Source organism: Hypanus sabinus, chromosome 5 (genome assembly GCF_030144855.1).
Source record: "Hypanus sabinus isolate sHypSab1 chromosome 5, sHypSab1.hap1, whole genome shotgun sequence".
Classification (NCBI taxonomy): domain Eukaryota; kingdom Metazoa; phylum Chordata; class Chondrichthyes; order Myliobatiformes; family Dasyatidae; genus Hypanus; species Hypanus sabinus.
This window is the reverse complement of record NC_082710.1, coordinates 96,005,776-96,020,583: the sequence shown is the minus strand read 5'-3', so window position 1 is coordinate 96,020,583 and position 14,808 is coordinate 96,005,776. Positions and strand designations below refer to the sequence as shown.

General features: G+C 39.4%; 1 protein-coding gene and 1 pseudogene across 1 annotated transcript in view; both read left to right on the top strand.

Moving 5' to 3' along the window:
* The window catches only part of LOC132394768 (low-density lipoprotein receptor-related protein 1-like), a 1,611,265-nt gene that overhangs the window by 863,676 nt on the left and 732,781 nt on the right, over positions 1–14,808 (top strand). The window contains exon 19 of the mRNA XM_059971176.1: positions 5,707–5,823. Within this exon, the coding sequence (XP_059827159.1) occupies positions 5,707–5,823 (117 nt within the window). The remainder of the gene's footprint in view (positions 1–5,706; positions 5,824–14,808) is intronic.
* Positions 1,620–3,696, top strand: LOC132394290 (general transcription factor II-I repeat domain-containing protein 2-like; annotated as a pseudogene).

Below are 14,808 nucleotides of genomic sequence, written 5' to 3'. Positions count from 1 at the left end.
AATCACATCCTTTTGACTTGCGGATGTGAAGATAACAATTTGATCGAGAAGAGATATTCAAATAAGTGAATGATGGCTGTTGATATACACTGAGAAGGCACCTTGCATAGTAATTTTGCACATGTAAACTGCACTGCTGATTATACTAAAACCAGAGTATTATGCTCATATAGTCAGGCAGGACACATACAGTATATGAAGATAAAAAGGGATGATTTTCTTAAGCGGATATGAACATATTATCTGTATAATCGAATGATGTTTTTATATTCCACATGCAGCCATCCAGTTAATACAGCCTTCTTAAGTGGCAGCTATTACAAATTTACTGAAGTTATCTTCCATATCATAAGCTTTGTGTTAGTCATCTATCAGGAGACAGCCAAACATTGTAACACATGAGGGATCAAAAAAAAAGAATGTTTGCAGGAAATTATTTTCTATTTAAGGGCTCAATCTTGCTGATATATGCTAGCAATTCTGCAATGAAATGTAGGCACATGTGGGAGTCCCAAACTTCCATAGGTTCCAGTCTGTGAATTCAAACACTCTGCTACTCGAATTCATATGGAATACAGTGGTAAAGCAGTGGCTTGCTAAAATTCCCCAGTACCCACACTAGGAAACTGTTGCCCAGTTCTGCTACAGGCTTCATGAGCTTAGAGTCAATTTTGCTTTTCCTTTCTCTTTCTCTGAAGCCCCTGAGATATTTTATTGGGTTAAGTTGCTTCATACAAATTTTTATCTTCAAAATTACACAAGGAACAATTAATATTCTTGCTAGGCTCATTGCAATCTGACTAGCAAGAATTTTAATTGTCTTTTGTGTAATTTTGAGTAAGTTTAATGAAGGTAATTAACTTCTCTGTACTGAATTGAAATATGAAGCTATTAGGTTTTTCTATATTTTAGAGAAGTATGAAGAAACTAAACAGTAAAACTTGAAAAAAGGATTGAAACATTAACATCAATAGCATGTTTAATTGTTTAAGATGTTTAATAGCATTTTTAAAGAAGAAAGGGTAATATTGGCAGTAAGAACTCAACAGATCAATTGATGCTCTACACCTTTTTTTGATTAGTAAATGGTCATTTTGCTTCATATGCTTAATTCTCCAATGATGGTTACTTTTGGCTCTTCACATATCAATTGCTCCAGTGTGCCTCTTGTTTCTTTGTCTATTTATGTCTTGTCCATTAGGAACACAATCTACCAGTAGTACAGTTTTCATTTGTTCTCTGACAACACCCAACTTCACTTTTCTTAGTCATTTTATAGTCTGTAAGGCATATATGTCAAACTCAAGGCCCGCGGGCCGGATTTGGCCCGCGGTGGAATTATCTTTGGTCCGCGAGATAATATCTAATTACTATTAAAGCTGGCCCCAGTAATCGAAGCGCCTATGGTATATGATATGGCTAATGCTGAGTTTATTCAGGCACCAGGTTTTCAGGATTTTTAGTGTTTATTTGGTTTCCCTGGTTTATTTCCTGAATATCATTAATGAATAAATTTTTTTTCTATTAGCGCTGGCCTGCCGGTATATTGCATGCACCACTAATACTACAAATCCCACAATGCACTGCCATTACATTTCTCGTGCTTGCCTTACTCTCTCATCAGCATCCTTATGGCGCTAGTCACGTGTGGTCAACTTTCAGCTATCCCTCACCCCAAAAATGGCTGAACGAAAGGTGGACTTTGAAAACGGGTTTTCAAGGCAGGTGGGAGGCAGAGTATATGTTCGCAGATATAAAGGGCAAACCTGTTTGTCTTGTGTGCGGAGACGGTGTGGCTGTAATTAAAGAATATAACGTAAGACGACACTATGAAACGAAACACCACGACAAATACAAGCATCTGGACAAGAAACAGAAGCTCCAGAAGGTAGAAGAGTTGAAAAGAAGTCTGGCGTCACAGCAGGCTATGTTCACAAAAGCCAAAACACAAAGTGAGGCTGCTGTAAAGGCTAGTTTTATTGTGGCAGCAGAGATTGCTAAACCAGCCCGGCCCTTTACCGAGGGAGAATTTGTTAAAAAGTGCATGATGAAAGTTTGTGATGTCGTGTGCCCAGATAAAAGGCAAGCATTTTCAAACGTGAGCTTGAGCAGAAACACCGTTGCTGACCGTGTACGTGAGCTTGCCACCAATCTATAACAACAGCTGGTGGGGAAGAGAAGAGATTCCCTTGCTGTGGATGAGAGCAGGGACACTTCTGATACTGCCCAATTGTCAATTTTCATTCGTGGAGTGGACTCAAGTCTGTGTGTAACAGAGGAACTTTTGGGATTAAGATCAATGCAGGGCTCAACTACTGGAAAAGATCTCTTTGAAGAAGTATCCAGATGTGTAAATATAATGAGGCTGCCTTGGGATAAACTTGTGGGACTGACGACAGATGGAGCGCCCGCGATGTGCGGTCAAAAGAGTGGATTGGTGGGCAGGATCCGGGAGAAGATGCGGGAGGAAAATGGCGCAGGTGAGCTGACAGCTTATCACTGCATCATACACCAGGAATCATTGTGTGGCAAAGCCTTGAAAATGGAACATATAATGAGTACCATAACACGAGCAGTTAACTTCATAAGAGCCAAAGGTTTAAATCACCGCGAGTTCAAGTCGTTTCTGGAGGAGTTGGGTTCAGAATATAATGATTTGCCCTATCACACAGAGGTGCGATGGTTAAGCCAACGAAAAGTGCTGAAAAGATGTTTTGAGTTGCGTGAGGAGATCTGTCAGTTCATGGAAAGCAAAGGGAAAGACACAACAGAGCTCCGGGATAAAAAGTTTCTTTGTGAAATGGTGTTTCTGTGTGACATCACGAGCCATCTCAATGCGCTCAACCTGCAGCTTCAGGGGCGGGGTCGTGTGATCACAGACATGTACGCTGCAGTGAGGGCTTTTAAAACCAAGCTGCACCTGTGGGAGACGCAGATGCAACAAGAAAACTTGAGCCATTTTCCGTGTTGCCAAACTATGAAAGAACAGGTTTCTACCGCAGTGCTCCCACGTGCAAAGTTTGCTGAAAAATTTAGCATACTTGGTTGCGACTTCACACGGCGATTTGCCGACTTTGAAGCCCAAAAAGGCAGGTTTGAACTGCTCAGTAACCCATTTGCAGCTGATGTGGAAAGCGCACCAACCAACATACAAATGGAGCTGATTGAACTCCAATGTAGTGACACACTCAAGGCAAAGTATGACTCGGTGGGCGCTGCACAGTTTCTACGTTTCATTCCCGATGCAATGCCCCAGCTGCGTACCCAAGCTGCTCAAATGCTCTCTGTGTTTGGCAGCACATATCTGTATGAATAAATGTTCTCTTTGATGAAGATAAACAAAACATCACACAGGAGTCGTCTTTCTGATGAACACCTTCACTCAATTCTGAGGATTTCCTCAGCTCAGAGTCTGACTCCAAACATTGATGAACTTGCATCCAAGATGAGATGCCAAGTATCTGGCTTAGACTAGTGTGAATCACAGAGTGTTGGCCTGTGGAAAAATGTTTTCATTAGAAATTACTCCGGAAAAGCTGCAGATAAAGCCATAAGAAATAAATGCAACTGATTTTTTATTTATTTAATGTTCAATGTTGTTTTTGTAGGCAATAACCTAAGCTTTGTTAGTTCCAGGTTAATATGTGTAATAAATTCATTTCAATAAGTTTTGCAATAAACGCTGAACCAGTCCGGCCCTCGACTTGTTTTTTAATTTTGGCCCACTGTGTATTTGAGTTTGACACCCCTGCAAGGTGTCAGGTCCACAAATCCCATAGCACAAAATCCCCGATGACCAAATATGGAGAAAATATCTTTCATTTGTAATTAACTTACTCCCTGTCCCCAGACCAACCTTCCTCAACTCGGTTTATAATCTTGATGTTACATTTGGTTCAAGGTGACTTTCAACTATATCAAAACATCATCTTTAAAACATCTAATGCCAATCCAAATCTGTACCAAACCTTCAACAAACCTTTTCCCCAGTTCTGCTGAAGGGTCTTGTCCTGAAATATCAATTATACTTTTTTCAATAGATGCTGCCTGGCCTGCTGAGTTCCCCTAACATTTTTTGTGTGCATTGGATTTCCAGCATCTGCAGATTTTCTCATTTCTGTACCATATCTTGCCCTTTCCTTATCCTGTAAACACTAAAAGCCTCTAGACCTGATTATGCTAATGTAGTTTTAACTAGTCTCAAATCATCTTTTCTGTGGAAATGTAAATTCCCATTCTAGGCATCATTTTGTGCTAGGTGAATTGGCGGCTAGATAACAAAATGCTTTATTGAAAACAATTTTGTTGTTTCCTTTAAATCCTTCCACAATTCTGAAACATTACTGATTCATATAGCACGGATACAGGCCTCTCAGCCCATCAAATCTATGCCAACTATGATGCCCACCTAACTGGTCCCAATTTCCTGCATTCCGCCCATATCCCATTCAGCCCCAGAATTCCATGTGTCTATCCAGTACTTTTCAAATGATACCATTGTACCTGCCTGAACCATCTTCTCTGGCAGCTCATTACAAATCCTCAGCCCTCCTTCCCACCCCCACCCCCACCCCCATGACAAAGTTTCACCTCAGGTTTCCTATAAACTTTTCCCCTTTCAACATTGACAAATACTTCCTCATTCAAGACTCCAGTACCCTTGGAAAAAGACTTAACATCTACATGAACTATGCCTCCATAATTGTCAACATTTCTAAAATTGTAGGAGTATTTGCACCATTAGACTGTTATACAATATTAGCCTACTGTCAGCCATCTGTTAAACTGCAAGGGTCCAAATCTATGAAATCCCCTTTCTAAACCTCTCAACCTGCCACATATTGTGGCTACCACATATAGCCTTTCATCCTTTTACCTTGAAATCTTCTTAAGCAGCTTGGTGTCAAATTTGAAAATAAAATGAAACTGCAGATTCCAGAATCTGAAACAGAAACAGAAAAAAAAACAATATTTCAGTTCTGAGGAAGGCTGCCTGACCTAAACTTGTTTCTCATTCCACAGATACTGGTTGACTGGCTGAGCGTCTGATTTTGACAGCAAATTGCTTTTGATAAAGTTCCTGTGAAATGCCATCACACACCATGTTAGACCTGCAATATAAAAAAAACGTTTGATTTTGTTAGAATATGGTTGACCATATCACATATTTCTTCTGAGTAATGAGCATCAAAATTAAGACAAAAAGCATATAGTGTATCATGTTTGCTTTATTACAATAGAGCACATTCAGGACATGTGTGTTGTGTCACTAAATGTCAATGTCAAGTTTATTGTTGTAAGTACAGGTATATGAATGCACAGCTCCTTTGTAAAGCCTGTATTGGCATCACAGGCACATCATATCAGCAGCAAACACAGGAAAAGCATAAATTAAACATAAATTATACACAATTTTCACATGAGATACCACAATTGTTGCATTTATTGCCATTGAGTGAAAAGAATTGGATTTGGACTCTGCACAAAACCTACAAGATTGATTTGCATGATTGTTTATATTTCAGGATAGCTTAAATCTATCTGGTATTATTTGTGTGGTTAAACCTTCTTATCATTAATTAGAAATAAAACAAGCCTCCTAAACTGAGGTTACTCTTGGAGAATCTTAAAAATGTAACTTAATAATCTGAAGGTTATTTTAATTTTCGGCATCCACTGATCCATGCTGCTGTGATTTTGTTGCAGGGAAGACTTGCCAATCCAGTCAGTTTTCCTGTTCCAGTGGACGTTGTATCCCAATGTCATGGGTGTGTGACTTAGAAGATGATTGTGGAGACCGAACTGATGAAACAGCATCATGTGGTTAGTGGCTCCTCACAAAATCTATTGATTAACTCATGGCAATGTTGTAGGTAGTCAGATACAGTATATTATAAGAATAATGTCTTATGAATTATTAGCTTCCTGCCCTAGGTGTGATGAGAATGACAAGTTTATTCTACTTAAGCTGCTAGATTGGGTATAAGAAACCACATTAATATAGAGCTAGATTAATGGGTAACTATTCTTATGATGAGATGGGTTACAAGAAGCAAATGAATATGGAAAAGTAGGTATGCAGTCTTCAGCTAGACTACTAATTTCTAATGTTGATGGCTATCACTTTTACTTTGCTTGAAGTAATAACTGCTTAGTTTCCACAAGATTAAGCCCAAGCTGAAACAAATTATATAAGTGTTCCAATGAAGAGTGAATAATACGACTAAAAAGGTGGTTAAAATTAGCACTGAAGTCATTATAGTTGTTCCAGAAGCTAAATTTAATTCATGAAGGTGGAGAAGCAATACTGTGGCTGATAAAAAAAAAGATTAACAAGGATTTCTTGTAATCAAGATATGTAAAATTTGAAACTCATGAAGGAGTTCTTAGTTATAATCAAGAAATCATATCTGTTTTCAATGATACTACATAAGGTATAATCATTGAAAAATATAGAAAAGAACAATGACAGGTGATAGTCCATTTAAATATAATTTAAGGCACATCACTGTTGCATGTTTTAGACCTTATAAACAACACCAATTCTATGTTCTGCAGTGTTTGACCATTGCTTCCAGTCTCGAAGTGATGTGAGGTAATCAAGTGCAAGCAGCAGTTAAACATAGTGTATATGTCACATTTAATATTTTAAATAGTAATAAATCTAACACATTAGAGAAGCTGAGCTGTTCACATAATAAACATTTCAAACTTGATCAGAGATTCGGAAACATCCAGTTCTAGGTTGAACGGAAACAGGGAATGGCTGTCAGCCAGCCATTTTCAATAAGGTGATCCAACCACTTAAATACTAAGGAAGTTGGCAGCTGATACTTAACCTGCTTTTTAAGTGCAGAGAGAAGTAGTGTACGTGGAGAGAAAATATTGCTGTTTCACCTCCATCTCACAAGCCTTCTGCCTGCAAAACCATTCCTTACCAGGCTATATTTTGGCAACATCCTCCAAAGCATTCACCCTAACATGATATCCCTTTCCTAGCTCTACTCTTTGAGCTCCTGACCCAGCTCTAACCTCGACCAACACCCCAGTTAATGGATCCAGGAAAGTTAACCATGATTGTGTCCAGGGTGCGTCAAGCAACATCTGATAATGTTGTAGGGAATTAGAAACATAGAAAACCTACAGCACAATACAGGCCCTTCAGCCCACAATGCAGTGCTGAACATCTACTTACTTTAAAAAATACCTGGGGTTACCTATAGCCCTCTATTTTTCTAAACTCCATTGACCTATCTAGGAGCTTCTTAAAACACCCTATTAAATCGGCTTCCACGACAGTTGCCGACAGCCCATTCCACACTCACCACTCTCTGCATAAAAGACTTACCCCTGACATCCCCTCTGCACCTACTAGTTTTGTGGATTCAATAAAGGGAACAGAAAACACCAGGGGATAAAACCACTGAATGATAGAGCACAGAAACAGGCTCTTTGGCCCATCTAGTCTCTGCCCAACCATTAATCTGCCTAGTCCTGTTGACATGCACCCAGACCATAACCCCTCCCATCCATGTACCTATCCAAACTTCTCTTAAATGTTGAAATCGACCCCACATCCATTACTTGTACTGGCAGCTCATTCTGCACTCTCACCACCCTCTGACTGAAGAATATACTCCTCATATTCTCCTTACACTTTTTCATCTTTTATAATTAACCCATGACTCTAGTTGCAGTCACCCAAACTCAATGGGAGTAAACCTGGTTACATTTACCCTATCTATACCCCTCTTATTTTTAAATGCTGCTATCAAATCTCCTCTCAATCTTCTACATTCTAGGAAATAAAACCCTAACCTATCCAATCTTACTCTATAACTAAGATCCTCAAATCCTGGCAACATCCTTTTAATTTTTTTCTGCACTCTTTCAATCTTATTTACATCTTTCCTGTAGGAAGGTAACCAAAACTCTACACAATACTCCAAATTAGGCTTCACCAAGGTCTTATACAATCATAGGATATCAACATAACATCCTAACTCCTGCACTAAGTGCATTGATTTATGAAGGCCAAAGTACCAAAAGCTTTCTAAACAACCTTGTGACCCCCACTTTCAATGAATTATGGATCTGTATTCCCAGATCCTTCTGTTCTACACAGTCCTCAGTCCCCTACTGTTCACTGTGTAGGACCTACCCTGGATTGTCTTCCCAAAGGGCAACACCTCGCACTAGAATGCATTACATTCCATTTGCTGTTTTTCAACCCATTTTTCCAGCTGGTCCAGATCCTGCTGCAAGCTTTGTTCATCTTCCTTGCTATCCACTACACCCCCAATCTTGGTATTAATCTCAAATTTGCTGAACCATTTTACCACATTATCATCCAGCTCATTGATACAGATGACAAAAAACAATGTACCTGGAACTAATATCTGTGGCTCAACTCGAGTCACAGGCCTCCAGTCAGAGAGGCAACTATCTATAACCACCCTCTGTCTTCTTCCATCTTAAATGCCAGGTAACTAAATCTTCTTGACCAACCTTCCAAAGAGCCCTTATAAAAAGGTCTTGCTAAAGTCCATGTAGACAATAAGTTCTACCTTGCCTTCATCAACTTTCCTGGTAACTTCCTCATTAAACTCTATAAAATTAGTTAATATGCTCAAAGCCATGTTGATTATCAATCCCTGTCTATCCAAATACTTAAGTATCTGGTCCCTTTCAATACCTTCCAATAACTTTCTCACTACTGATGTCAGATTCACCACCCTATAATTTCATAGTTTATTCTTAGAGCCTTTCTTAAACAATGCAATTATATTAGCTATCCTCCAATCCTCTTGCACTTCACCTGTGGCTAAGGATGTTTTAAATACCTCCACTACAGCCTCTGCAATAGCCTCTCATAGGGTCCAAGAGAACAGATTGTCAGGCTCTGAGGATTTATCCACTTTAATTTGCCCCAAGACAGCAAACACTTCCTCCTCTGTTATCTGTATAGGGTCCATGACCTCAGTGCTAAATTGCCTCACATTAATAGACTCTGTGTCCATCTGCAGAGTAAATACAGATGCAAAAAAATCTGTTTATGATCTCCCCCACCTTATTCAGTCCACATATAGATTACCACTCTGATCTTCCAAAAGACCAACTTTGTTCCCTGCTGTCCTTTGTTTTTAATATACTTGTAGAAGCCCTTAGGATTCTCCTTCACCTTTCTGCTAGAGAAACCTCATGTTTCCTTTTAACCTCATGCCTCCTGATTTCCTTTTTAAGTGTTATCTTGCATTTCTTATACTTGGCAAGTTCATCCTTTGCTCCTGCCTGCATATATTGTACCTGCTGTGCACTATCTTCTTTTTCTTAAGCAGGACCTCAATATCTCTCAGAAGTCAAGATGCATAATCCTGTTACCCTTGCCGTTTATTCTCACAGGAATATACAAACTCTGTCCTCTCAAGGTTTCAATTCTGAAGGCTTTCCACTTTCCAGGTACATCTTTTCCAGAAAACAACCTGTCCCAATCCACTTGCCAGATCCTTTCTGATAGCATCAAAATTGGTCTATTTTCAATTTAGAATTTCAACCTGAGAACCAGACCTATTCTTACCATAACTACCTTGAATCTAATGGTGTTAGAAGCAAAGTGTTCCTCTACACAAATTTCTGTCACCTGCCCTGCCTCATTCTCTAATAGGAGATCTAGTATCACACTCTCTCTAGTTGGGAATCTTATGTACTGATTAAAGAAACCTTTCAGAACACGTTTGACAAACTCTTTCCCATCCATCCCTTTTTCAATATGGGAGATCCAGCCAATATGTGGAAAGTTAAAATCAACTACTATCACAACCTTATGTTTCTTGCAACAGTCTATGATCTGACTTCAAATTAGCAGCTATAAATCCCGCAGACTGCTGGGTGGTCTAAAATATAATACCATAAACCTGGCCATACCTTTCTTTTTCCTCATTTCTACCCATAAAACCTCACTATGTAACTTCTCCAGTCTGTCCTGACTGAACACTGCTATGACTATTTCTCTGACTCATAATACCACCCCTCCCTCTTTAATCCCTCCAGCTCTATCATATTAAAAACAACAGGATCCCAAAATATTGAACTGCCAGTCCTGCCTCTCTTGCAACCAAGTCTCACAATGTCATAATTCTGAATGCTGATTCATTTCTGAAGCTCATCTGCCTTTCCTTCAGTATTCCTTGCATTGAAATATATGCAGCTCAGAACATTTGTTCTACCATGCTCAACCTTTCGATTCCTGATTTTGTATGCTGGCTTAACATCTTTCTAAACAACCACTGCACCATCTGTTCGTCACATTGGATCTTGTCCCCTTGAAACTCTACTGTAAAACATCAAAACTTCCCCCCGCCCCACCATTACCACCATGCAGCACTAGTTCAGCTGAATACAGCTCTCCCACGGATGCATTTCTTGTAGGTGCAGTCACTAGGAACACTGGATGACTCCCTCTGTTCCTAGATCCCACAAGAGGAGCATTCCACTATACTGCCTAGCATCCCCTTAGCACTGCTCTACATGTGCTAAAAGAATGAAAAAAAAATAATGAAAAAAATCAACCTATAGCCTTTGCCTCCCTTTGCCAAAGCCATGATAAGCCAAAACTTTAACTCCCCACTCCAGCACTGGCCCACTTGTAAAATGATCGCTCCACTTACACCCAACTTCTTCTTTGTGGTCCTTGCCAAATGCCTAATTATGCACAAACAAATGTCTCTTCAGGAAATACAGTGTGCAAAATGCGCCGACTGATGCCGTTCGCTTCTTTTAAACTCTCTCCCTTTACACAATCCAGTGTCTCCTCAGTTCTGTTGCACAGAAATGCCCCCTCTCGCTTCTTTTACACACTCACTCCCTCTACACAACCTGGAGTCCCTTTAGAACAGTCATGTGAAAAATATGCCAACTGCCTCACTCACTTTATTTAAACTCTCTGCACTGTCCACCAACGATGGCTAAGTTTTTAACTATTTATTAACAAAAAAAGACAAACACTACAGCAATCACTAAACCATTCAAGTTGTAGATACTTATTTAAGTTTGTGCATAGAACCTTTATCTGCAGTGCACTTCCACTCTTTCAGTGACAATGATCGTATGACCCCAGGAAGAGTTTCATATGTGCTACATTTATCCGCTAGCAGTAGTTTGGTGTCAGAAGCCAGAACTGTGGCGTCTAAAGCGGCCAATGGAAGTGCCGCAGCATTCTTCAAATGGGCAAATTAACAACTAACATACAAACAAGCTGGATGAACTCAACAGGTCGGGCAGCATCCGTTGAAATGAGCAGTCAATGTTTTGGGCCGAGACCCTTCGTCAGGACTGAAGAAGGAGGGGGCAGGGGCCCCATAAAGAAGGTGGGGGGAGGGTGGAAAACCAATCAGAGGAAAGATCAAGGGGTGGGGCAGGGGAAGCAGGGAGGGGATAGGTTGGAGAGGTGAAGAAGGAATTTAAGGGGAAAGCACTATGGGTAGTAGAAGAAGGCAGAATCATGAGAGAGGTGATAGGCAGCTAGAAGAGGAGACAGAGTGAAAGTGGGATGGGGGAAGGGAGGTGGAGGGAATTACCAAAAGTTGGAGAATTCAATGTTCATACCAAGGGGCTGGTGGCCACCCAGTCGGTATTTGAGGTGTTGCTCCTCCAACCTGAGCTTGGCCTCATCATGGCAGTAGAGCAGACCATGAATGGACACATCTGAATGGGAATATGAAGCAGAGTTGAAGTGGGTGGCAACCGGGAGATCCTGTCTGTTGTTGCGGACGGATAGTCAGGAAGTGGAGATGCTAGGCAGGGTGGTGTAATGCCACTCTCTGCAATCCTCTGCATTTCATTTCTTTAAGATATAAAATGCAGAGCTCTGAATAATATTGTCAATATTTATTTTACTTTATTTTATGTAAATAAGGTTAAAAGAGTACAGAGAAAATTTACAATAGTACTGCCTGGTTTGAAGGACCTGAGTTATAAGAAAAGATTCAATAGGTTAGGACTTTATTCCTCAGAATGTAGAAGACAGAGAGGAGATTTGATAAAGGTTTACAGATTATGAGGGGCATAGATAGGGTAAATGCAAGCACTCTTTTTTCACTGAAGTTGGGTGGAACTAGAACAAGAGGTCACAGGTTAAGGGTGAAAGGTGAAAAGTTTAAAGGGATAATGAGGGGAAACTTCAGAGAGTCATGCGAGTATGAAGTGAGTTGGCAGCACAAGTGGTGCATGTGAGCTTGATTTCAATGTGAATGAAAAGCTTGGATAGATGCTTGAATGGTAGCAGAATGTTCTCAGGGCAGGTTGATGGGAGTAGGCAGTTTAAATGGTCCATCACAGACTAGATGGGCTGAAGGGCTTGTTTCTGTGCTGTACTTTTCAATGACTTTATTTATACTTTATTTATTTCAGAGAGAATAGATAGAAGTCCTCACCCACAGTTAACACCTAAATAAATATTTGCATTAGCTGTAGATATTATTTTGCAGTCACATTGAATTTGGCTTGAACTTCATGCCCATTCATTAGAGCTAACTGTACTTCAGCGGGGCATCAGTGCTTTGTAGTCTGCACCCAAAATTCCATCTGTGAAAATGAAAGAAATGAATAGCAATGTGCTGCTGTGACTTTAAGAGATCTTTAGAAAAAGTGACCAAGACGCTGAGAGACATAGATCGAGTGGATATCCAGTGGCTTTTTCCCAGAGCAGAAATGACTAATATGTAGGGGCATAATTTTACGATGATTGGAGGATAGTATGGGGGGGATGTCAGGGGTAAAGAGAGTGGTGAGTGCATGGACCGCCATGCCTGGGATGGTGGTAGAGGCAGATACATGAGGGGCATTTAATAAACTCTTAGCTAGGCACATGAATGATAGAAAAATGGTGGATTATGTAGGAGGGAAGGGTTAGTTTGATCGTAGAGTAGGCACAATATTGTGGGCTGGAGAGCCTGTACTGAGTTGTACTGATCAATGTTCTATGTATTTTTATGGGAAATAATGTAATAACAAGCTTGTATGTTTCTGTTTTACAAAACATTTCAGCAACAGTGCTTATAGCTACCAGTAAATGAGTTATAAGCACAATTTTGTTTCAGCTGCAAAGGACTCTGAAAATCATATGCTCCTTTCTAACCTAAATGACATTACAGTTTCTACATGCAAGTTGTCCCTTTTTAGTTGTCCTTGTTTATTGCCTTTTCTGACAAACAGATAAATAAATAATAAATTAACGCCCCCCCCCCCCCCACCGCCTCCATCCAGAATATTACCACAAACTATTTCAATAGTTTGTTTTGTGCTTGCTCTATAAATGGTAAAAATGTTATTAATACTATTCTCAGGTGTTATAATTCAGTGTTACATGATGAAAAAGAATCACTATAGGTGGCATCAAGTAATAGCAAAGGACAAAATTTGTTGTACAAGATATGATTTATGTTTGCCTTTATAAAACCTTGTTTATGACCTTTAAAAGTAGACTTCACGTTATTTTATTATTTTGGAGGTGGTAAGCATGAGTAGAATTTATTGTCCCCTTGTGAGTTAAGTTATCACTTTGACAACATAAACCAAATAACAAAAAAAGATCATTTCAGGAAAAGATGGGAAGATAATCATGTTATAGCCATGTTCTGCTAGGCTAGCCTGGAGGATCTACTTTTGTAAAGATGGAGAACCTGAAGCATTATTTGGGCCCTGGATGATGGAGCTGCTTGTGAGGATTTGAATGTCTTTCAGAGTCAGCAACACAATGGTACATGGAATTCTTAGCAGTCAGTCAAAACCTCATTGTTGACTACGTCATGGCTGCATAATGGGACAGTACTTTTTGTTTGTTTTCATTACCATAGATGCTACCTTATGAATGAAAAACAGACCATTAGATAGACAACCCTCAAAACGTTTAGCTGAGATCACCTAGAGACAAATGATTGAGGTTGTGGACAAAGAAAAGTGACTTTCTTTTCCATCTGCTTACATCATCTCAACTGGCCCAAGTTTATTGCTCATGTCTAATTTGCCTTGAAGTGAGTCATTTGTTAGGTCATTTAAGAATGCATGAATGGTCAAGTCTTACAGGGCCTAACAAAACACATGTGAAGCTGTTCAGGTAAAGAAGGCCAATTTTCTCCTCTGCAAGACATTAGAAACCAAACAGTTCATAAATGATGATCTAGTGCCAGTGTCATGACTTACATCAATGGACAAACAGGCAAAAGTTTTAAGCAGTTTATTTGAACTTCTCAGATTATAACAAATGGAAGACCATGATCACCCATGTCATATGACATGACACATAACGAATGAATGCCTGCCACTATATATTATGGTAATCATTGCTCATAACTAGATATGTTTTCAAATTCCAACATATTAACTGAATTTTAAATTCCACAGCTGCCATGCTGAAATGCGAACTTGGATTTTTGCTGCAGGCCACTAAGTTCCCTGTCCAGCAACTTACTATTGCATCACTACTATAATTTCCTCTCTCTTACCTCCAATTTGACAAGAAGAGTTCCTAACCAAGTTCTCCTTACTGAGAGTTTAAGAAATAGGACTAAAGTTTCTTCAATCTCATTCCTACTGAACCAATAAAATTGAGTAATTTTTTTCAGGAAACTCCTTTTATTGCATCCCTAATACATCAGCATTGAAACCAGAGTCAAGTGTGAAACAAATGTCCAAGCAAATATGGCAATTTTATTATGTCAATACTAAGTTTAATAGCTTAATCTAATAATTTTATTTTGAAAATATGCTTCACAAATTAAATTATAAAGCTCAAAGTAATTTTATTATCAA